Source organism: Carcharodon carcharias, chromosome 8 (genome assembly GCF_017639515.1).
Source record: "Carcharodon carcharias isolate sCarCar2 chromosome 8, sCarCar2.pri, whole genome shotgun sequence".
NCBI lineage: Eukaryota > Metazoa > Chordata > Chondrichthyes > Lamniformes > Lamnidae > Carcharodon > Carcharodon carcharias.
Window position 1 is genome coordinate 147308621 of NC_054474.1, and position 23323 is coordinate 147331943.

The window sequence follows — 23323 nt, forward strand, 5'->3', positions numbered from 1 at the left end:
CTTGTCCAGTCCTTTCCCACCTACATCCGTGATTCCTCTGACACCTTACGTCACATCAACAATTTCCAGTTCCCTGGCCCCTACCGCTTCCTCTTCACCATGGATGTCCAATCCCTCTACACCTCCATCCCCCACCAGGATGGTCTGAGGGCCCTTAGCTTCTTCCTCGAACAGAGGCCCGAACAATCCCCATCCACCACTACTCTCCTCCGTCTGGCTGAACTTGTTCTCACGCTGAACAATTTCTCCTTCAACTCCTCTCACTTCCTCCAAATAAAAGGTGTGGCTATGGGTACCCGCATGGGCCCCAGCTATGCCTGTCTCTTTATGGGGTATGTGGAACATTCCTTGTTGCAGTCCTACTCCGGCCCCCTTCCACAACTCTTTCTCCGGTACATCGATGATTACTTCGGTGCTGCTTCATGCTCTCGTCAGGACTTGGAAAAATTTATTAATTTTGCTTCCAATCTCCACCCCTCCATCATATTCACGTGGTCCATCTCTGACACTTCCCTTCCCTTCCTTGACCTCTCTGTCTCAGTCTCTGGTGATAGACTGTCCACCAATATCCATTACAAACCCACCGACTCCCACAGCTATCTCGACTACAGCTCCTCACACCCCGCTTCCTGTAAGGACTCCATCCCATTCTCTCAGTTCCTTCGCCTCCGTCGCATCTGTTCCGATGATGCTACATTCAAAAACAGTTCCTCTGACATGTCCTCCTTCTTCCTTAACCGAGGTTTTCCACCCACGGTCTTTGACAGGGCCCTCAACCGTGTCCGGCCCATCTCCCGCGCATCCGCCCTCACGCATTCTCCTCCCTCCCAGAAACATGATAGGGTCCCCCTTGTCCTCACTTATCACCCCACCAGCCTCCTCATTCAAAGGATCATCCTCCGCCATTTCCGCCAACTCCAGCATGATGCCACCACCAAACACATCTTCCCTTCACCCCCCTTATCGGCATTCCGTAGGGATCGCTCCCTCCGGGACACCCTGGTCCACTCCTCCATCACCCCCTACTCCTCAACCCCCTCCTATGGCACAACCCCATGCCCACACAAAAGATGCAACACCTGCCCCTTCACTTCCTCTCTCCTCACCGTCCAAGGACCCAAACTCTCCTTTCAAGTGAAGCAGCATTTCACTTGCATTTCCCCCAACTTAGTCTACTGCATTCGTTGCTCCCAATGTGGTCTCCTCTACATTGGAGAGACCAAACGTAAACTGGGCGACCGCTTTGCAGAACACCTGCGGTCTGTCCGCAAGAATGACCCAAACCTCCCTGTCGCTTGCCATTTTAACACTCCACCCTGCTCTCTTGCCCACATGTCTGTCCTTGGCTTGCTGCATTGTTCCAGTGAAGCCCAACGCAAACTGGAGGAACAACACCTCATCTTCCGACTAGGGACTTTACAGCCTTCCGGACTGAATATTGAATTCAACAACTTTAGGTCGTGAGCTCCCTCCCCCATCCCCACCCCCTTTCTGTTTCCCCCTTCCTTTTTTTTTCCAATAAATTATAAAGATTTTCCTTTTCCCACCTATTTCCATTATAAAAAAAAACCCCCACTAGAGCTATACCTTGAGTGCCCTACCATCCATTCTTAATTAGCACATTCGTTTAGATAATATCACCAACTTTAACTTTAACACCTATGTGTTCTATTGTACTATTGTCATTGACATCTTTTGATGATCTGCTTCTATCACTGCTTGTTTGTCCCTACAACCACACCACCCCCCCTCCACCTCTCTGTCTCTCTATCTCTCCGCCCCCCACACACACACCTTAAACCAGCTTATATTTCAGCTCTTTCCTGGACTCGAACTCAAGTTCTGTCGAAGGGTCATGAGGACTCGAAACGTCAACTCTTTTCTTCTCCGCCGATGCTGCCAGACCTGCTGAGTTTTTCCAGGTAATTCTGTTTTTGTTTTAGATATAGCAAAAGGTTTGTGACAGAAACTTGGGCAATTACAATAGTTTCAAATGGCTTCAAAGGATAGCGACCAGTGTTAATGATTTAACGATTAGACAGGACAATATCAATGGTTTAGCGAGTAGACAGGACAATGTCGATGGTTCAGCAAATAGATAGTGTTAATGGTTACATATCCTGGGCAATGCACACACAATAGTTTTTTCTCTTAGATTTTGCCACTGTATCTGTCATCCGGAGCCCCTTAGTCTGGGGTCTGGGAAGGTAGCACTGGCCCTTTGATTTGCTAATTTATGTGCTGACTGTGTGACTGTTTGGGGACTTTCTACAGTAATTTCATTATACATGGATTTTAAGTTTATTTCTCTCATAAGTATAGATGTATTTTATTCTTCCACAATATGAACATACAAATTAGGAGCAGGGGTAGGACACTCGGCCCCTTCAGCCTGCTCTGCCATTCAATAAGATCATGGCTGATCTGAATGTAACCACAACCCCATATTCCTGCCTACCCCCAATAACCTTTCACCCCTTTGCTAATCAAGAATCTATCCAAAAATATTCAAAGACTCTGCTTCCACCATCTTTTGAAGAAGAGAGTTCCAAATACTCTCAACCCTCTGAGAGAAAAAACTTCTCCTCAACTCTGTCTTAAAAGAGCAACCCCTTATTTTTAAACAGTGACCCCTAGTTCTAGATTCTCCCATAAGAGGAAACACCCCCCCACCCCCCACATTCACCCTGTCAAGACCCCTCAGGATCTTAAAGGTTTCAATTAAGTCGCCTCTTACTCTTCTAAATTCCATTGGATACAAGCTGAACCTGTCCAGTCTTTCCTCATAAGACAACCCGCCCATTCCTGGTATTAGTCTAGTAAACCTCCTCTGAACTGCTTTCAAAGCATTTACATCTTTCTTTAAATAAGGAGACCAGTATTGTACACAATTCTCCAGGTGTGGTCTCACCAATGCCCTGTACATAACTTCCTACTTTTGTAATCAATTCCCCTACAATAAATGATAACATTCTATTAGCTTTCCTAACTACCTGCTGTAGCTGCATACCAACCTTTTGTGATTTATGCACTAGGACATCCAGATCCCTTTGAATCTCAGAGCTCTGGAATCTCTCACCATTTAGATAATAAGCTTTTTTATTCTTCCTGCCAAAATGGATGATTTCACATTTGTCCACTTTATACTCCATTTGCCAGATCTTTTCCCACTCACTTAACCTATCTATGTCACTTTGTAGCCTTTACATCCTCTTCACAATTTACTTTCCTACCTATCTTTGTGTCATCAGCAAATTTAGCCACCATTCCTTCGGTCCCTTCATCCAAATTGTAAAAAGGTAAATTGTAAAAAGTTGAGGCCCCAGCACTGAACCCTGTGACACACCACTCGTCACATCCTGCCAACCAGAAAAAGACCCATTTATGCCAACTCTCTGCTTCCTGTTAGCTAGCCAATCTTCTATCCATGCCAATATGTTACCCCCTACACCATGAGCATTTATTTTCTGCAATAACCTTTGATGTGGCACTTTATGGAATGCATTCTGGAAATCTAAGTACAGTACATCCACTGGTTCCTCTTTGACCACAGCACGTGACTCCTTCAAAGAATAACTTAGCTAAACATGATTTACCTTTTACAAAACCATGTTGACTCTGCCTGATTGCCTAGAATTTTTCTAAGTGCCCAGCTACAACATCTTTAATAATAGATTCTAACATTTTCCCCATGGCAGATGTTAGGCTAACTGGCCTGTAGTTTCCTGCTTTCTATCATGAGCTCTTATCCTGTGTAGGCACCTATGTGGCACCTTATCCAATGCCTTTTGGAAATCAAAATACAACACATCTACTGGTTCCCCTTTACCCACCCTGTCCATTACATCCTCAAAGAACTGTAATAAATTTGTGAAACACGTTTTTCCTTTCATAAAACTATGCCGACGCTACCTGATTGTATTATGATTTTTTAAATGTTCCACCCATCCAGGTCTCCCCAACCTTACATACCAAACGTAGCACCACTCATCGAACTGCGCATGCGCGCTACTCCGCCCATCCAGGTCCGCTGGGCCCTGTGACTCCGTCCCGGTCGCCCCGCCCTTGAAGGTCTGACCCCGCCCCCTTGTCCGCAATTTGATCCCCTTAGCAGTGACGTGTAGCGCTCGTTGCCGCCATGACGTGACCTCGGCGTGTCACGTGACGTGTTCTGGCGCCGGGCCTCAGCGAAGATGCTGAACTCGGAGGACAGGAGCTCCGATCCCGGGCTCGAGGATGCCGCAGCTCCGGGCCCTGGCCCGGCCGGCCCCGACCCAATGACGTGGTGGTATCGTTGGCTTTGCCGCATAGCGGGTGTAATCGGCGGCATCTGTGAGTACCCTGGGGCGGGGCGATGGACCGGGGTTATAACGGCCGGAGGGTGACGGGACCGGGGTTATACCGGCCGGAGGGTGACGGGACCGGGGTTATACCGGCCGGAGGGTGACGGCACCGGGGTTATACCGGCCGGAGGGTGACGGGACCGAGGTTATACCGGCCGGAGGGTGACGGCACCGGGGTTATACCGGCCGGAGGGTGACGGGACCGGGGTTATACCGGCCGGAGGGTGACAGGACCGGGGTTATACCGGCTGTAGGGGTTGGGACCGAGGGCGCAGAATGGATTGGAGTTATACCGGATAGAAGGGGAGAGACCAGAGTTACCAGCGGAGGAGGATATGGCTGGAGTTATAATCTCTGTAGGACGAGGGACCCAAGTTGTCCCAGCTGGAGGCTGTCTGGACCGGGGTTATACCGGCTGGAGGCTGTTTGGACCGGGGTTATACCGGCTGGAGGGTGACAGGACCGGGGTTATACCGGCTGGAGGGTGACAGGATCGGGGTTATACCGGCTGGAGGGTGACAGGACCGGGGTTATACCGGCTGGAGGGTGACAGCACTGGTTATACTGGCTGGAGGCTGTCTGGACCAGGGTTATACCGGCTGGAGGCTGTCTGGACCGGGGTTATACCTGCTGGAGGGTGACAGGACCGGGGTTATACCGGCTGGAGGGTGACAGGACCGGGGTTATACCGGCTGGAGGGTGACAGGACCGGGGTTGTACTGGCTGAAGGGTGTTAGGACCGAAGTTACATGAGATTCAGAGAACAAAGCCGAATAGTTGCTACGGGTATGTACACGTTATGAAGCACGTAGAAGATGAAAAGATGTATGCTATAAAAGTGGTAAGCCAGGTTTCCATAGTGACATGGGTGGTAACGGTAATGTGACATAGTTTTCCATGGTGATGTGACTGCCTGTTTTTCATGCTGATATTAACATAACATAAGGAATAGGAGCTGGATTGACCATTTGGCTCCTTAAGCCTCCTCTGCCATTCAATGTAGTAAAAAAAATTCTCCTCAACTTCTCTCGAATCCGTCTACCAATTACTTTAATCTATGCCCCCTTGATTATCGACCCTCTGCTAAGGGAAATAGATCCTTCCTATTCACTCCAACTAGGCTCCTCATAATTTTATATGCCTCAATTAAATTTCTCCTCAGCCTTCCCTGTCCCAAAGAAAACAACCTCAGCCTCTCCCAATTTTTCCTCATAGCTAAAATTTTCCATTCCTAGCAACATCCTTGGAAATCTCCTCTGTGACCTCTCTATTGTGATCACATCCTTCCCGTGATGCCGTGATCAGAACTGATCTTTAATCACAACTCCACTTTCACATACTATCCCCAAATCCCTCAATTCCCTCAGTGTCCAAAAATCTATCGGTCTCTATCTTGAATATACTCAACATCTGAGCATCCACAGCTCTCTGGGGTGAAGAATTCCAAAGACTTGCAACCCTTTCAGTGAAGAAATTTCTCATCTCAATCCTAAATTTCTCATCATCTCAGTCCCAATTGCTGACCACTTATTCTGAGACTGACCATGTGTTTCCTTCCATGGCCAGCGTTTGAGGAAAACCTCAAGTGTACTGGCGGTTACTGCATGCCCCATCTCCAGTGACACCAAGCTGTGGCCACAGCCACAGAAGAGAGGCAGACTCTGGAACAAACGCCTCGGTGTATATAAACACAAATCATTGAAAATGATTAGTTAGGCCTCATTTGGAGTACTGCGTCCAGTTCTGGGCCCCATACTTGGTGAAGGATTTTTAAAAAAATGTATTCATGGGATGTGGGCTTCGCTGGCTGGGCCAGCATTTATTGCCCAGTTTGCCCTTGAGAAGGTGGTGGTGAGCTACCTTCTTAAACCACTGCAGTTCATGTTGTGTAGATACACCCACAGTGCTGTTAGAGCGTTCCAGGATTTTGACCCAGTGACAGTGAAGGAAAAGTGATATATTTCCAAGTCAGGATGGTGAGTGACTCGGAGGGGAACTTCGAGGTGCTGGTGTTCCCATCTATCTGCTGCCCTTGTCCTTCATGATGGTCATGGTCCTGAATTTGGAAGGTGCTGTCTAAGGAGCCTTGGTGAATTCCTGCAGTGCATCTTGTAGATGATACACACTGCTGCTACTTTGTGCGGTGGTGGAGGGAGTGAGTGGATGGAGTACCAATCAAATGGGCTGCTTTGTGCTGAATGGTGTCAAGCTTCTTGAGAGTTGTGGGAGCTGCACTCATCCAGGCAAGTGGAGAGTATTCCATCACACTCCTGACTTGTGCCTTGTAGATGGTGGACAGGCTTTGGGGAGTCAGGAGGTGAGGAGTCAGGAGGTAGCCACAGTATTTATATGGCTGGTCCAGTTCAGTATCTGGTCAATAACCCCCAGGATGTTGATAGTGGGGGATTCAGTGATGGTAATGCCATTGAATGTCAAGGGGCAATGGTTGGATTCTCTCTAGTTGGAAATGGTCACTGCTTGGCATGTGTGTGGTGCGAATGTTACTTGCCACTTGTCAGCCCAAGCCTGGATGTGAAGACATTTGAGAGATTACAGAGGAGATTCACTAGAATGATTCCAGGGATGAAGAACTGTAGGTATGAGGAGAGATTGGGACTGTTTTCCTTGGAGAAAAGAAGGCTGATGGAGGTATTCAAGATCCTGAGGAGTATGGACAGGGTAAATAGTGAGAAACTGTTCCCAATCAAGAGAACATCAAGAACTAGAGGGCACAGGTTCAAAATAATTGGCAAAAGGAGTGAAAGTGATGTGAGGAAAAACTTTTTCACACAGAGGGTGCTTGGAGTCTGGAACGAACTTCCTGGGAGGGTGGTGGAGGCAGGTTCAATCGAGTATTCAAAAAGGAATTGGAATCCTACCTGAAAAGAGTGAATGTGCAAGATCACAGGGATAAGGCAGAGGAGTGGGATTAGGAAGAATACTGTCTTTCAGAGAGCCAGTGCACACTCATTGGGCCAAATGGCCTCCTGCACTGTAAAAGTTCTGTGAATATCAGCTGGAGAGAGACAGGACCGGGGCTATACTGGATGGAGAAGGAACAGGAGTGTAGTTATACTGGCTGTAGGGGTAGGGACCAAGGGGACAGAATGGATTGGAGTTATATTGACTGGAGAAGGATGAACCGGAGTTATACCATGGGAGGAGCATAGGGCTGGAGTTATTATGTCTGAAGGGCGAGGGACCTGAGTTATACTAGCTGGAGGTTGACTGGGCCAGAGTTATACCCGCTGGAGACTGGCTGGACCGGAGTTATACAGGCTGGAGGCTGACTATTTTTATAAAAATGCTTCTGTGCATACAGGAACCCCGATCAAATGCTGAGATTTTATGGGGCAAGGGTTATTTCATAAACTGCAGAAAGACATGGCGTTAGAAATAAGAACTTTTTGTGCTAATAAAAATTACATACTTAGCTCTACAACAAGAGTCTACTGCTCACTGACAATATTGATACTAGGAGCTCACTGTGTGCGAAATTACAGCACTCTTTCAGTCGAGAGTTTTGTCTTGTCAGATTTGTGTGTTTATGGCAGAACTGGATGCTCAGCTCATCGCCAGAGCTAAATTATGGAGGCAGGTTTCCAAAACTTGGTTTGTACTCTTTTGACTGTAAGAGATTGAGGGGTGTGTGATCAAATGAAAGTGTTTAAATTGTTGGAATTTCAGTAGGGTAGACACAGAGAGATTGTTTCCTATGGATGGGGAATTGTGAACAAGGGGGCACAAGTTTAAAATTTGTGCTAGGTTGTACAGCGGTAAAATAAGGAGGCATTTCTTCACACACAGAGTAAAGAAAACCCGGAATTCTCTCCCTGAGAAAGGTGTTGAGGCTGGGGGTCAGCTGGAGCTTTAAAGACTGAATTTGATAGGTTTTTGTTGGGTAAGGGAATGAGGGATATGGAGCAAGGACAGATAGGGTTAAGATACAGATCAGCCAAGCTCTGATTGAATGGAGGAACAAGCTCGAGAGGCTGAATGGCCTCCTGTTTTTTATGTTCATGCATGTAGTGGGAGCAGGAACGTTGTGTAGGGCAGTGTACGTGGAACTTGGGAGGAGTGGGGTCACCAACCAGAGACGATGTTTCTTCTGCCCAGGAATACGAATGCTGCTAACTAGATGTCCTCAGAAATGTATTTACAGGGCTATAGGAGGGAGAATCAGATAGTGGGATTAGATTTGGATGGTTCCAGCAAAGAACTAGCACCTACATGATGGGCCCAATGGCCTCCTTAGGGTGTAACCTCCTGTGGGAATGATATTCAAGTCTTGGATTTCACTGAGGAAGAGACAGAGAGAGCTGATGTGGCATGGATTCTCCACCTACACCTGACTTTCACACTGACATGACCTAATTGGAGTTTGGTGCTACTACTGGCCAAATACTGTCAGTCACAGAGATAAGCTGCTGGAGTGAGGCCCGTCACTCAAATGTGCTCTGAATTTCTTCTTTCACAATGATTTCCACTGTCTCTTGTGCTTTTGCTGGAACATGCAGTAATCAGACAATGCACAGAGTAACTGGGGAGAATTTTGGATTTGTTAGGTGCAGTATTGGGCTCTGTACATACAGGAGCCCCGACCAAATGCAGACTACAGTTATACTGAGATCTTACAGGGCAAGGGTTATTTCATAAACTGCAGAAAGACATGGCATTAGGAACAGGAACTTTTTGTACTAATTGAAAGAAAGATGACTTGATGAGTTAGCTGGCAGTCATTACTTTCAGTGCAGGCCATTCGCACCTCATGATACTTGAGAACCTTTGGGATAATCTGCTTTGAGCAGGTTGTACATATTTAACAAGGAGTTTTTCTATAATTCAGAGTGTAATCCTATCTAAAGCTGCGTGCAGTAAGATTAGATGACTTATAACATCCGAGTCAAAATGACCCCTCACCCTTCCTCGCTTTTTCTGGCTTAGTGCCTTGATGCTGATTTAAAGATGTGAAATGCTTTTAACTAAGATATTTTGTGTATTGCACAGAATTTACAGCACAGCTGCAGAGTGTGCTGATGATGTAGAACTTGCTGGCACCAGAGGTTGTTTGAGGTGAATGGCATCGACATATTTAAAGAGAAGCTGGATAAGCACATGAGGGAGAAAGGAATAGAAGGATATGATGTTAAGGTTATATGAGGAAGCTCTTGTGGAGTAGAAACACCAGTACAGACCAGTTGGGTCAAATGGCCTGTTTCTGTGCTAGAAATATTGTTCCCTGATCCCAACTGAATTTTTCTGGACAGGAGCAGAATGACTGAGGGTGCAACTTAATTCAGAGTTCAAAGCATTTTCAATTTAGACACAGAGAACAATGTGCATGTCTGCTTTTGCGCTCCCCATGTGAAGTGTTATTTTCAGTGAGCAGAAGCATTAGTGCAAAATCAATTTTGCCATTTAATCTCAGGAGCAGGGGGGAAGAGGATTTGGTAAGACCAAGGCATCGTGACTATCTCAGATTAGTATTGTTCTAACTGTGAACATCCACAGTCCAGGCCAGCACTGAGGGTGAAAGGAGTAGGGGAGACAAATGCAGAAACAGTGAATCGGTGTCACTGAGGGAAAGTTTTCAAAGCCTCAAAGCTGAGAGACTGAGTGCTTTCCATAGTTTTCAGATCCTGCAAAGGAAAGAAAGTCTTGCATCCCTGTAGTGCCTTTCACAACCTCAGGTCATCCCGAATGCTGCACAGTCAATGATGTAATTTTTAAGTGTAGTCACTGTTGTAATGTAGGAAATGCGGCAGCCATTTTGTGCACAGCAAGATCCTGCAAACAGCAATAATGACCAGATAATCCATTTTTATGATAATTGATTGGGTAAATATTGGCCAGGACACCAGGGTGAACTTGCCTGCTGCTCTTCAAAATCATGCTTTTACAACTCCTGAGGGCAGGTGGGGTCTCAGCACTCCCCCTGTACTGACACGGGGTTGTTGATCTGGATTCTGGGCTCAAATCTCTGGAGTGGGGCTCAAATCCACAAGTTTGTGACTCAGAGAGCACCAACCTACTGAGCTATGACCAATACATGGAATTCAAGTAAAGCAGTGTATGGTGAGTGTCGATTGGAATACAGTAGGGAGGAGAAGTGTGAAGAATGTTTATACTTAGAGATTGTAAGGAGACAGAAAGGAAAGTTCAGTGGAGTGACAGCCATGGTAAGATGTGACAGCAGTGAGTGGGATGTGTTGTGTTGCTGCAGGTAGTACTGAACCAGCCTTTCTTCCTATTTTGCAGCTTGTGCAGTTGCTGGCCTGTGGAACTGTGTAACAATTGATCCCCTCAACATTGCGGCCGGGGTCTGGATGGTGTAAGTAATTGAACAATGTTGTTGTTATAATGATGTAAAAGCAGCAAACATTCATAAGGGATTGGGTAAACATTTTGTGGGTTCAGTTATTAAGACTAGGCACATGAGAACAGTTATACATGGGTAGAAAGCTGGGTATGTGTGTGCTCTGCTCAAAAGCAAAAGTGAAACTGTGACTGGATTGCAAGACACACTTCCCTTCTAGTGATGTTGTGCTGCTATACCTTAAAGGCATATCACAACAAATAGAAGCTGCTCTTGTTGCACTGTAGTAAGTGTAAAAAACAATTTTCAAGTTCTCCTGTTTTCAGTGTTTGTCTCAGTCTCTCCCCCTCCACCACTCTCCTCAACTTTGTTGAAGATCATTTTAAATTCACCCGCTGTCAGAATCAGATTGGCTGCCAGACATCAATGGGAAGGAGAGTTGGAGTAACCGATCCAGCATGTTAGTTCTCTCTAATTACCCTCACTTAGGTTAAGATTCTACCCCCACCCACAGCCCCCCAATCTTTTTTTTCCAGCTGCAGCCATTGCTCTGAGCAGCTCACCCTGCACACTTTACCCACTGCATCCTGCTCAAGCCCTTCATCTACCTGCAGCTGCCCTTCCTCCCGCAGTCCCAAGCTTTATCCCTCACCAGCAATATCCTGACTTATTTTTAAACTCATTTTCTTTTAAGTTAAAAAGCAGTCATTCTGAAGATTTGAAGTGTGAGTTTGAGCAGCAATTTAATATAAAAACAAAAAAACTGCGGATGCTGGAAATCCAAAACAAAAACAGAATTACCTGGAAAAACTCAGCAGGTCTGGCAGCATCGGCGGAGAAGAAAAGAGTTGACGTTTCGAGTCCTCATGACCCTTCGACAGAACTTGAGTTTGAGTCCAGGAAAGAGCTGAAATATAAGCTGGTTTAAGGTGTGTGTGTGGGGGGCGGAGAGATAGAGAGACAGAGAGGTGGAGGGGGTTGGTGTGGTTGTAGGGACAAACAAGCAGTGATAGAAGCAGATCATCAAAAGATGTCAACGACAATAGTACAATAGAACACATAGGTGTTAAAAGTTAAAGTTGGTGATATTATCTAAACGAATGTGCTAATTAAGAATGGATGGTAGGGCACTCAAGGTAATAGCTCTAGTGGGGGTTTTTTTTTATAATGGAAATAGGTGGGAAAAGGAAAATCTTTATAATTTATTGGAAAAAAAAAGAAGTGGGAAACAGAAAGGGGGTGGGGATGGGGGAGGGAGCTCACGACCTAAAATTGTTGAATTCAATATTCAGTCCGGAAGGCTGTAAAGTTGTGGTTCCGGGCGTTATCCTTTCCCATAGTGTGCTTGGTTTTGTTGCTGAGCACTGTGTCCCTTGGCACTGAGGTGGCTTGTGGATGGTCTGTCCCTGGATCTCTGCAGCACTCCAACATATTGTCCTGAACACAGACAGTCAGCTTCACTATGTCACTTGGAGGGGCAGCATTGCAGCAAACTTGACAACTGCTTCAATGGGAACCTGTTGTTATAAGTGTAAAAGAACAATGAAGGACAAGTAAAGGCTATTTGGCCTCTTCACTGCTCTGACTGTCCCAGCTGAGCATCTGGCTGCATTTTGACTATCACATTCTGCAAGGTAAATTAATCCAAACTCTTTGTGGGGGGAGAAAACTTTCTTCGTAATATCTGTACAGAACAGGAACAGGCCGTTTGTCAACAGACCCATGCCAGTGTTTATGCTGTACATGCGAACTACTTCCCATCTTAGTTCATCTCACCTTATCAACCTATCCTTCTACTGTTTTCTAGTTTTCCCTTAAATATATTTATTCACTGCAACTGCTCCATCTGGTTCCACATTCTCACCACTGAATAAAATCTTGGGTTATTATCTGAAACAACATGTTTGGATAGCAAGTTACAGCAAGTTCTCTGCTATGAAACTGTTCTTTTATCTCTTGATTTGCAGGCTGAATGCATTTGTCCTTTTCCTCTGTGAAGCTCCATTCTGTTGTCAGTTTATTGAGTTTGCAAATGCTGTGTCTGCGAGAGCTGATAAAGTACGATATTGGCAGAAAGCGATTTTCTACTGCGGGTAAGTGCTCAGTGTGGGAGGACCCGGGTGGCAGTAATACTCCATGTGGCTCTCACAGGCCGCAGTGGGTGTGGCCCTGGCTGCAGTGAGTGTCTGGTCAGAAATGTAGCAGTCCAGTGCCCCTGGTGGGGGGTGAGGGAGGATGGTGAGAGCAAGGTGCTTATGGATACTGGGTGATGATAGGATCAGGCTCCACAACATTGCCTCACAGTTGACTATGCTGCCAATAATCACTGCTGCACAAATTGAAGAGCCACTTAGTCAAGAAACCTCAGGATAATCACCATCTGTGGAAATTTACTCCAGCAATATTCTGCATGTTGAGGGATGTCAGTTAATGCATTGATTCTAGAGCAGTAGACAGGATGGGGGCAGCATTTTATATAGTTCCTGGTATTACTATAGACTGGAGTACTTAGTAATATGAACCTGTTATTTGAAGAGTAGACTGTCTGCAGTGAAGCTTTTCCTGAATGTTTTTCATTGACAGTGCTTGCCCACCTTCCTGTGCAACTATCATTCACCAATCACTAATCATTCCTCCTCACCTTCATTCCATATGCCCAATCCCACTGTAGCAAGCTCAGGTCCACTTCAGATATTCTGTCAGATACAGTGCTGCTGTTCAGGCCTATATCTTGTTTTCAGGATCATGCCTGAACTGCCCTATATTTAACTTTATATTCCAGCGCTGGCTTAATGGTAGCACTCTCTCATCTCTGAGTCAGAAGTTCATAGGCACAAGTGTGAGAAATGGATTTTTTAAAAAATACTTTGGGGGAATATTGTGTTATTCTGTGGAAAAGTGTGTGTGTATGTGTGAATGATTTAATTAAGATGGGCAGAGATTAATAGTAGACAAGTTGTTTGGGGAGGTTGAAACATGAAAAGGATAGAGGTGTTAGGTTTATGGTACAAGGAAATAGGTTAGATTTGCATATTTAGATAAATTGAGAGTTTGTTTGAGTATCAAAAGAGAGTCAGAGGTGCCAAGAAAACGTGTTTGCATCTTGCAAGTGTTGCATAGGTAAACAGTAGTGAGGATATTACATGTTATTGACCCGAAAGCAAAGACAAGATAGAGTCATGAAAAATTCTATATTTGAAAGGAATTGAGGTTCAAAGAGGTGTGAGAAAAATGGAACCTGAGATGAAAGGGTATTTTCGAGTTAGTGTGGAGAGCTTAGGATCGCTGTTGAGCTGAAGCTGTTTGAGCTGTTGAGTTAGGAGCTGTTAGCTCTGGGCTGGGAGGAGATGCCGTTTGAACCAGTCATCGAGTCAAACTAGGAAAGTCTTGGGCTGCAACAACCAGTTTTGCTCGAAGTTTGGATTCCAGAGCAGAATGGGTGAAAGTTGAAAGGTCGTGTGGTATGCACCTATTAAAGCTACAGCAGTTTGCCTTGAGTAATATTACTGGATTTTGTATAGTTAAACATCTGTAAGGGAGAGTTGCCTGGAAGGTGTTTACTTGTGGGTCTGACCAAGTAGAGAGTCTTTTTTGGGGGAATGTTTCATAAGACTAGTCTTAATTGTGTAACTGTAATTTTGTGTGCTTAAGTTTTTTATTCTTAATAAAACTTATACTTTTAATTTTTAAAATCCCAAAAATGTTACTAGACCTCTTACTGCTGAGATTGGTATGCTGACTTTCCGTTTTCAGAATACTAAAAAAAAGGGTATGGCCCGTAAACCAAGTTTCCCTCTGGGATTTGATTTGTGCAGCAATTAACACCGGCTGTGGTCATAACACAAGTCCTACTCCAGAAACTTGGGTACATCATCCAGACTAACACTCAGGGTAGAGCACTGAGGGAGCGCAACATTGTCGGAGATTCACTAGTGAGGGAGTGCTGCGCTGTCGGAAAGTCACTAGTGATGGAGTGCCGCACTGTCGGAGGATCGGTACCGAGGGAGTGCCACACAGTTGGAGGGCCAGTAATGAGGGAGTGCCGTACTGTTGGAGGACCAGTGCTGAGGGAGTGCTGAACTGTTGGAGGGTCAGTACCGAGGGAGTGCCACACTGTTGGAGGGTCAGTACTGAGGGAGTGCCGCACTGTTGGAGGGTCAGTACTGAGGGAGTGCTGCATTATTGGAGGGTCAGTACTGAGGGAATGCTGCGTTATTGGAGGGTCAGTACTGAGGGAATGCTGCACTGCTGGAGGGCCAGTGTTGAAGGAGTGCTGCACTGTTGGAGGGTTAGTATTGAGGGAGCGATGGCCTGTCAGAGGGTCAGTACTGAGGAAGTGCTGGCCTGTCGGTGAGTCAGCACTTGGGGAACGTTGTACTGATGGAGTGTCAGTGCTGAAGGAACACTGACAAAGGGTTGGTGCTGAGGAAGTGCCGCACTGTCGGAGGGTCAGTACCAAGGGAATGCTGCACTGTCGGAGGGTCAGTACCAAGGGAATGCTGCGCTGTCCGAGGGTCAGTACTCAGGAAACGCTGGCCTATTGAGGGTCAGCACTGCGGAAGCATTGGCCTGTCAGAGAGTGCTCGGGGAGTGCCGCGCTGTCAGAGAGTCGGTGCTGAGGGAATGTCGCACCGATGGAGGGTCAGTACTGAGGGTATGTGGTACTGTTGGAGGATCAGTACAGAGGGAGTGCCGCACTGTCAGAGGGTCAGTATTTTGGGAGTGCTGCACTGTCAAGAGGGTCAGTACTGAGGGAGCGCTGCACAGTCAGAGGGTCAGTACTGAGGGAGCGCTGCACTATCATAGGGTCAGTACTGAGGGAGCGCTGCACTTTTGGAGGGTCAGCACTGTGGGAGTGCTGCACTTTTGGAGGGTCAGTACTGTGGGAGTGCTGCACTATTGGAGGGTCAGTATGAGGGAGTGCTGCACTGTCAGACGTGCTGTATTTCAGATGAAATGTTAAATCCGCACTGCCATCTCAGGAGGATGTAGAAGCTCAAACAGGAGCTGTGTGTCCTCGTCAATATTTATCCCTTATCATTTCTCAGTAGAATATGAGAGTAATTCGAGAGATGACCTGTGGTTATTGTAGGAACAAGTGACATCAGATCTCTGGTTCGAAAACCTGATTTCACCTTTGGCCAGAGAGATTCTTCCTGATTTGCCAGCTCTGGCTTTAGATTTTCATGAAAATCCGGATACAGCATCTCTGAGATTCTTGTTTTCCCCACAGGATGGCGATTTTCCCGGTATTCCTGCGGTTTTCAATCACTACGCTGTTTGGGAATGCAATTGCTTTTGCTTCAGGGGTGCTTTATGGACTTGCATCACTTGGTAAAAAGTGAGTTTTCAATGAACTTCAGTAGCGTGTGACTTAGTGCATCCCGGTCTTTCTTAAAGCTGGGCAACTTGTAAATGTTGGCGGTCACAGAATGTGTAAAGCTGAACTGACTTACCGTAGCTCAATGTCTGCTGAAAAACTGCCAGAAAGATTGGGGAGAAAATTCCCAGCTGTCCCAATTGGTTAATGAGCCCGTTGAAGACTGAAGCTAGGTGATAATATGGTTTAAATGAAAAAAATACTGCCTTGAGGAGGGAGGGGAGGGGCAGAGCAGGAGATGAAGGACATGGTCGAGTAATTTACCTTCTCCACTATTAATCACACCTGGAGACCGCACTGCTATAAATGACTGGAATCAATTTTATTCACATAATTTGTATTCTGTAACAATCCTTCGCTCGCTGGAGAAATAACCCTGATCTTATCAGGAGACTTTGCTGTAGTTCCAGACATGTGTTCTATTTGCCATACAATTGTTTAAAATCTGTTTGCTGTGCTGGGCTTTTTAGATAGACTCTGTAGACTGTTTGCTGTAAAATAGTCTATTTGCTGAGAGTCCTGCTTTTTGCCCTACCTAGCTCATTGGCTGATGCAGTGGTGTCAATACTTATTCAGTTAAAGTTGCTGTTTGCCACTGTATTGGTTGTTGTGTCGAACTGATTTACAAACGTCTGCCTGTGTCCATGCTTGTATTCCGGGTTAGGGTGGGGTGGGGTTGCTTACAGCGCCTAACTGCTAAATAGCTTGTTGCCTTCCTTGACTGGGCCGCTTAGGTGTGGTAGCAGAGAGCGGCTATGGATCCCGTACTTTGGCCTCATAAAGCAAATGGATCTTTGTTGGTGGCAAGTTGCCTGGGCACTCGTGTTGGATCTACATGGCTTACCATGGGACTGACCAATCAGAGAGGTCTCCAGGCCTTCTGTCATACAACACCCGGTATTGGTTGTGAAAGAAAGTTGTGATAAACTCTTTGTAAATCACTGATTAGGCCCCAGCTGGAGGATTGTTTCCAATTCTGAGCACCACACTTGAAGGATATCAAGGCCTTGGAGAGGGTGCGGAGGAGGTTCACCAGAATGATTCCAGGGATGGTAGGGTCTTCCATTATCTGAAGAAGATGAGGTTGTTTGCCTTGACACAAAAGATTAAGGAGACTTTTAATAGAGGCGGGGGAGTTTTGATAGAATAAACGAGGAGAAACAGTTTCCATTGGCAGGAGAGTGAATAACGAGAGGGACACAGATTGAGGAGAATTGGCAAAAGACCCAGAAGGGGTCCAGGGGTTGATGATGGGGGAAAAATGAGAATTTTTTTTTACTCCACAAGTTGCGAGATCTGGAATGCGCTGCCTAAAAGGGCGACAGAAGGAGTTTCGATAGTAATGTTCAAAAAGGAATTGGATAAATATTTGAAGAGGAAAATTTGCAGGGCTATAGGGAAAGAGCAGGGGGTGTTGAAATAATTGGATAGATCTTTCAAAGTTCCAACACATGTACGATGGTCTGAACAGCCTCTGTCTGTGCTGTAAGATTCTATGCTGAAGGTAACCAGTGATGTTTAATGGCCTAAGATGATGAGGAATAGGAGGGAGTTACCTCAAGAAGTATAAACTTCCTTGTGCCAAGTTATAAATGAACCGGTGGAGCTCTGGACTTCATAAACTTTGACAAACCAGTTGAGTGCCCCAGATATTTCATTTAACTGTTGCTTGTGGCTGTGTAAACAGGTCTTGTAGTTCTTGTCTTGGATGCTTGCTAATGCTACCTCCCTCCCTCTCTCTCTCTCTCTCTCTCTCTCTCTCTTCCCCCCCTCCCCAAAGAGGTGATGCAGTTTCATACGCCAGGCTCCAGGACAGGAAAATGGCCGATGAGGAAAAACAGTCGGGAACAATCCGCAGCGAGACAGCAGAACATTAAAAGGACCGTGACATGTTTTACAGTGTGCAGCTGCAGGTTGACAAATTGACTTTATCTATATTTATATATGTTTAATCTCTCTTAAAAGAGAGAAGTGAACTCTAGAGGGAGCGCTCTCTTTGTTCAATGTGCAATTGATGGTTCAACTGGACAAAAACTGACAGCTCTTTTTAATGATGGCGTTTTTTGTACTTTTTCCTCAATCATGTGGGTTTGTGTTTGAAGCTGTGGTTAACCCCATTACTGACTATAAATTACTCAGATTTCAAAGGTTTTTTTGTATTGTAACTGCAGCAGGTGCAATTGGAACCACATTACATTGAGAGACAGATGATTCCAGCAGCAGCTGTGAACTTCACACCGGTGGAGTTTTCACGGTACTACATCAGTAATGGGATTTGGCTCATGGCTGCAGCTGTACTGCCAGTATCTTAAAGCACAGTTTAATATAGCACTTACTGCTGTTTACAGCTCTTTTAAATCTGGGTTGGAGGGGGCCTTCATTAAAAATTGGTTATTACACTGGGGGAAGTTGCGCAATTTAATCCAGTTCCATGAAAACCAAAATACTGCAGATGCTGGAAATCTGAAACAAAAACAAAAATGCTGGGAAACCTCAGCAGATCTGACCACATCTGTGGAGAGAGAAACAGAGTTAACGTTTCGAGTCCGTATGACTCTTGTTCAGAGCTGCTGAGTCTTTCCAGCATTTTTTGTTTTTATTATCCAGTTCCGCTCATTCAGAATCTGCCTCATTTGACATTCTGACCTGTAGCTACTCAAATTTAAATAGGAGGGAAAGGGAATACAGACACCAGCAATGTGGAAATTGTGCATGAGCCTGAATTAGCAGCTCAAGCTGAATCTTTCCCACAGTCAGCAGGGCATTGATGATCCTTCGATCTTCCCCCGGGAGCAGACACACGCCCTTTTCTACACTCCAGTGCTGTGCTTTCAATTACACCGAACGGGACTCCTAGAGGAGACTTTAAACACTGGTGGGCAGATCACTGGGAATATCCTCAAGTCCAACCTGATGTGAATGATGAAGTGTTGCACCTCTTTGGTAAATTTTCCTGTAGATTTTGAAAGTTGTCTGCAGTGAGTTACAGTGAAGGGTCCAATGCCCTATCCACTGACATAGGGGCAGCAAATTGAGTACCTCATTCTTTAAACTGCGTTGCTGTTATCCATCGTGGTGTAAACTTTGATGGGTAATTTGCTATGGTCCTCCTGAGTGAGAGGCCAGGACCCAGAGCAGAGAACAGGTAGAGTTTGCCTACACTGCCTCGTCTGTTTAAGGGCTACAAACCTGGTCCCAATCCCGAACAGCCCAATGTGGCACCCAAGGGACCTGAACAGTATGTTTAAATATTTTTGATTATACAAGGCGCTGATTGTTAGTGATTTCAGAGTGAGTAATGCAGAGGATCAGAGTAGGTCCCTACTGAACCTAACCCATGGTCTGGCACAGCCTGATAACAGACATCAGCTGGATTTTCCTTTTGAATGTGGGTTTAGTGCTGTGAAATGGACACCCAGAGCAAGTTAAGCTGCTGTTCTGTGGAGCGGGAGCATTATAACACTTAGAAACTCCAGGAGGTTTCTCCACTGGTGCTCTTGTCATAAATGCACCTGTTAATCACTTTATTGAAGTACCTTGGGATGCTTTCTTATGTCATTCACGGTCTGAATACATACAAGTTGCTGCTCTTGTATCAAATCTACACTTGCCCACTGGTTTGGAATGAACACACTGAGGATCATACCAGTTAGCAAGTCATCCCATCTAATTGAGATTAATAAATTTAGCTTTTAATCAGGTTGTGACAGGAGTTTTACCATGTCTAATGTGACCAATATCATGTGGGGTTAACTCCCCTAAAGAGCCTTGTGCTGTAGATTGGATATGTATCCAGAGTTAATTCATATAAGACCATGTACTGTGCGTGCTTTGAAGGTGAAACTCTGTTCCAAGCAGGGTGTTTAGTTGTTTTATAGTCACGGAAATTGAGAGAGCTTGTTGAAATCCCACCATGCAGTGTAGCACAGGATTGTAAGGGGTAAGCGTGCTGAAGAATACTTTCAACATTCGGTATCTTTGTCTGCATGGCATGTTGTGTTTATGCAGACGACAAAAACTGGTCATTGAGCCCCAGCAGTCTGTGTCAGCGTTGCCCCTCCACATGAGCAAATAGTTCTCATAGTTGAAGAGGTCCATAACCAGGGACCATAGCTTTTGAGTTAAGAGGTTTAGAAGGGATTCAAGGGGAAAATTTTTCATCCAAAGAGTGGTGGAGATCTGTAACTCACTGTCTGAAAGGGTGGTAGAGGCAGAACATCAACACTTAATACATCCTTGAATATGCACTTGAAGTGCTATAACCTACAGGGCTATGAACCGAGAGCTGGAAAATGGGATGAGGCTGGATGACTACTTGTTAGCTAGCACAGACACAATGGGCTGAATAGTCTCCATCTGTGCTGTACGTTTCTATGATTTTTAGTGATTCTCATTTATACTCCCTGGTCTTTCTTCCTGTCACCCGCCTTCCCTTCATTCTCCCCATCCTCCTCAATCCAATTTTGAATGTTAACACAGTTTCTGTTTCAACCACTAACCCTGAGAGTGAATTCCACAACCTCACGACACTCTGTGAAGAAGTTTCTCCTGCTTTCTGGTCTAAAGCTATTAATGTTTCACCGTGTCAACAGCCTTCAATGACCGGAACAAACTTGTCTACTCTGTCCCATCCTTTCGTAATGTTAAAAACTTTATTATGTTGCCCTGTAACCTCGGGGTCTAACGAGAAATCCCAATTTCTCGATTCTATCTTTAGCATTTATGTTTCCACATACCCAATAACACCCTGGTGAATCTGTACTGTACCCTCTTAAAAGCCTCAATATCTTTCTGATAAAGTGAAGCCCAATACCACACACAGTTCTCTAGCTGAAGCCTTAAGATTTTATATGGACTCGTCATTACCTCTTGAATTTTATATTCTATTTATTCATTGGCTGCTAATTTTGCTGCAGTGCCTTTTGTGGTTTTGAGCAGCAGGGTGAACACTAAAACACTGGTGATGCTGAAACATCTAATCTGTGCTGGGAAGTCTGCTGTTTTGATGTTTAAGAGTTGTGGCTGATTAGCCCCTGTTGGATTTTATCCTTCAGTTTGTGGCTCAACTTTACTGTTCCAATTACCTGCCACTGGAACTATCCTAGGAGAACATGCTCTGTTTTAAACAGAGCCAACAAGAATGGACTCAGATTGCTCCTCTCATGAGTTACTCTGTCTTGGCTGGACAACAGAGAAAGGTACAACTAATGCCTCTGAGCTAAATGGGAGAAAGTCACCTGAGGCTCCCATTCCTGAACACTCTCGAACTGGGGACAGCTGTGATTTCCACTGCTCTCTCAGCGGTATTGCAATGTCCTGTCGATACTCAGTCCCGAGGTTCTCATGGGAAGTGGACATTGGGCTGAGGGACCAGTTCAGTGCTTGTACAACCTGAGAGCCAGTGTGGTGGGGCAAAGATTGGCCGAAAGAGGCAAAATAATAGAGGGATCTCTGTGGATTGTGCTGAGTGACCCTGGCAACACTTTTTTTGACTTTTGTGTTCCTCACTTATCAAAAGATCAATCTTTGCAGCTGCTGATAAATTATTTCGTATTTCTAAAGGTTTAATATCCTAAGCTAGTCATTGTTTATATATAGCAAGTCTAATTTAAATAGAATGTGTACTTTATAAAATGTGTCTGTCTAAATGGAGCATAGATACTGCAACTTGCCAAGAAGTTTGGTTTGTGTGCCTGTTCCCTGAACTGGAGTGTTTGAGGTGTTCAAACAGGTGTGTCTGAGGGTGGGTTGCTCAATGACATGGGGGTGACAAGTTGCAGTGTCTGACCCTTGTAGTAAGGTGTAGTGTTCAGTCTAGGAGTGGTAGTGGTCGTTAAGGGCATTAACCTTTAAATCTCTTTGGTGGAGTACAGTCTGGGGATATTGGCATTGTGAAACAAGTGGCTCAGTCACTGATATATTGTTCGATGAAATCCTCTAGAGCTGCAATCATTCCATCAGTTTCTCCACAGGATTTGTACTGGAAAATCATCTTGATGGGTTTCCTCTGCACTGCTGGAGAGGTGGGAGCAGCTCTGGGATATTTCCTCTGCTGCAGTTATGTATCGAGCAGTAACCGGGAGGAGAGTTCTGAGCTAGGGTGGGGAGTTGCTCAGTCTCAGTGCAGAGGCCTACTTCATTTTTGCACTTTGTCAGTGAAATTATTAAAGTGTCTGTTTTTGTAGAAGCTCCAATTTATGACCATTTACTGTGAAATAAAAAGGGTTTTACTCTGCCTGTCCCTTGTCTCTTGTCTTTTTGGAAGTGGGATACAACATTACAGAAATTCTAAGTTTTTAAAAATTCAACTTGGAGACACCAGACAAAAAGCTGCATTGCCACAAGGAAGTAAAAGCTAAAGTATCAGAAATCGACTTGTGTTCAAGCATCAAAGTGCTGGGATACTGAGTCATTCAGAGTCGATTCAATCCCAGTCTGTAACTCACTTCCGGGAACCTTATTCTATATTTAAACCACCCCAAACCCCTTGATTAGATTCCAGTCTGTAACTCACTCCCGGGTATCTGTTATTTTATTTATAAACCACCCCGAGCCCCTTGATTAGATTCCAGTCTGTAACTCATTCCCAGGTATCTGTTATTTTATTTATAAACCACCCCGAACCCCTCAATTAGATTCCAGTCTGTAACTCACTCCCGGGTATCTGTTATTCCATATATAAACTAGCCCAAACCCCTCGATTAGATTCCAGTCTGTAACTAACGGTATCTGTTATTCTATATATAAACCACCCCGAACCCCTCGATTAGATTCCAGTCTGTAACTCACGGTATCTGTTATTCTATATATAAACCACCCTGAACCCCTCGATTAGATTCCAGTCTGTAACTCACTCCCGGGTATCTGTTATTCCATATATAAACTACCCCAAACCCCTCGATTAGATTCCAGTCTGTAACTAACGGTATCTGTTATTCTATATATAAACCACCCTGAACCCCTCGATTAGATTCCAGTCTGTAACTCACTCACGGGTATCTGTTATTCTATATATAAACTACCCCGAACCCCTTGATTAGATTCCAGTCTGTAACTCACTCACGGGTATCAGTTATTCTATATATAAACCACCCCGAACCCCTCGATTAGATTCCAGTCTCCCGGGTATCTGTTCTATATATAACCTGTCGATTACATTCCAGGTGCAGGTTATATAATAAGTGAGGGCATTGTTGGTCTGTTTATACAGATACGTTTCATTTTATAACAATGATTCATACTCCAAATTATATATAAACCCAGATTCTTTACAAATTATGTGCC

The 23323-nt window shown here is 45.1% G+C and overlaps 1 protein-coding gene across 5 annotated transcripts in view; it reads left to right on the forward strand.

The window, feature by feature from the left end:
• Positions 1–4132: 4132 nt before the first annotated feature.
• The window catches only part of cacfd1 (calcium channel flower domain containing 1), a 241906-nt gene continuing 222715 nt past the window's right edge, over positions 4133–23323 (forward strand). For 3 of the 5 annotated variants that reach the window (XR_005943692.1, XR_005943694.1, XR_005943693.1), the window contains exons 1-5: positions 4133–4332; positions 10602–10674; positions 12627–12752; positions 15893–16000; positions 17820–17952. Coding sequence is in view for 2 of the 5 variants with exons in the window: in XM_041192816.1 (XP_041048750.1) it covers positions 4194–4332; positions 10602–10674; positions 12627–12752; positions 15893–16000; positions 17820–17916 (543 nt within the window). In the remaining 3 variants the exon portion in view is untranslated. Of the gene's footprint in view, positions 4333–10601; positions 10675–12626; positions 12753–15892; positions 16001–17819; positions 22277–23323 lie in introns of those variants that run through there. The other 2 variants (XM_041192816.1, XM_041192815.1) reach the window with 2 other exon arrangements.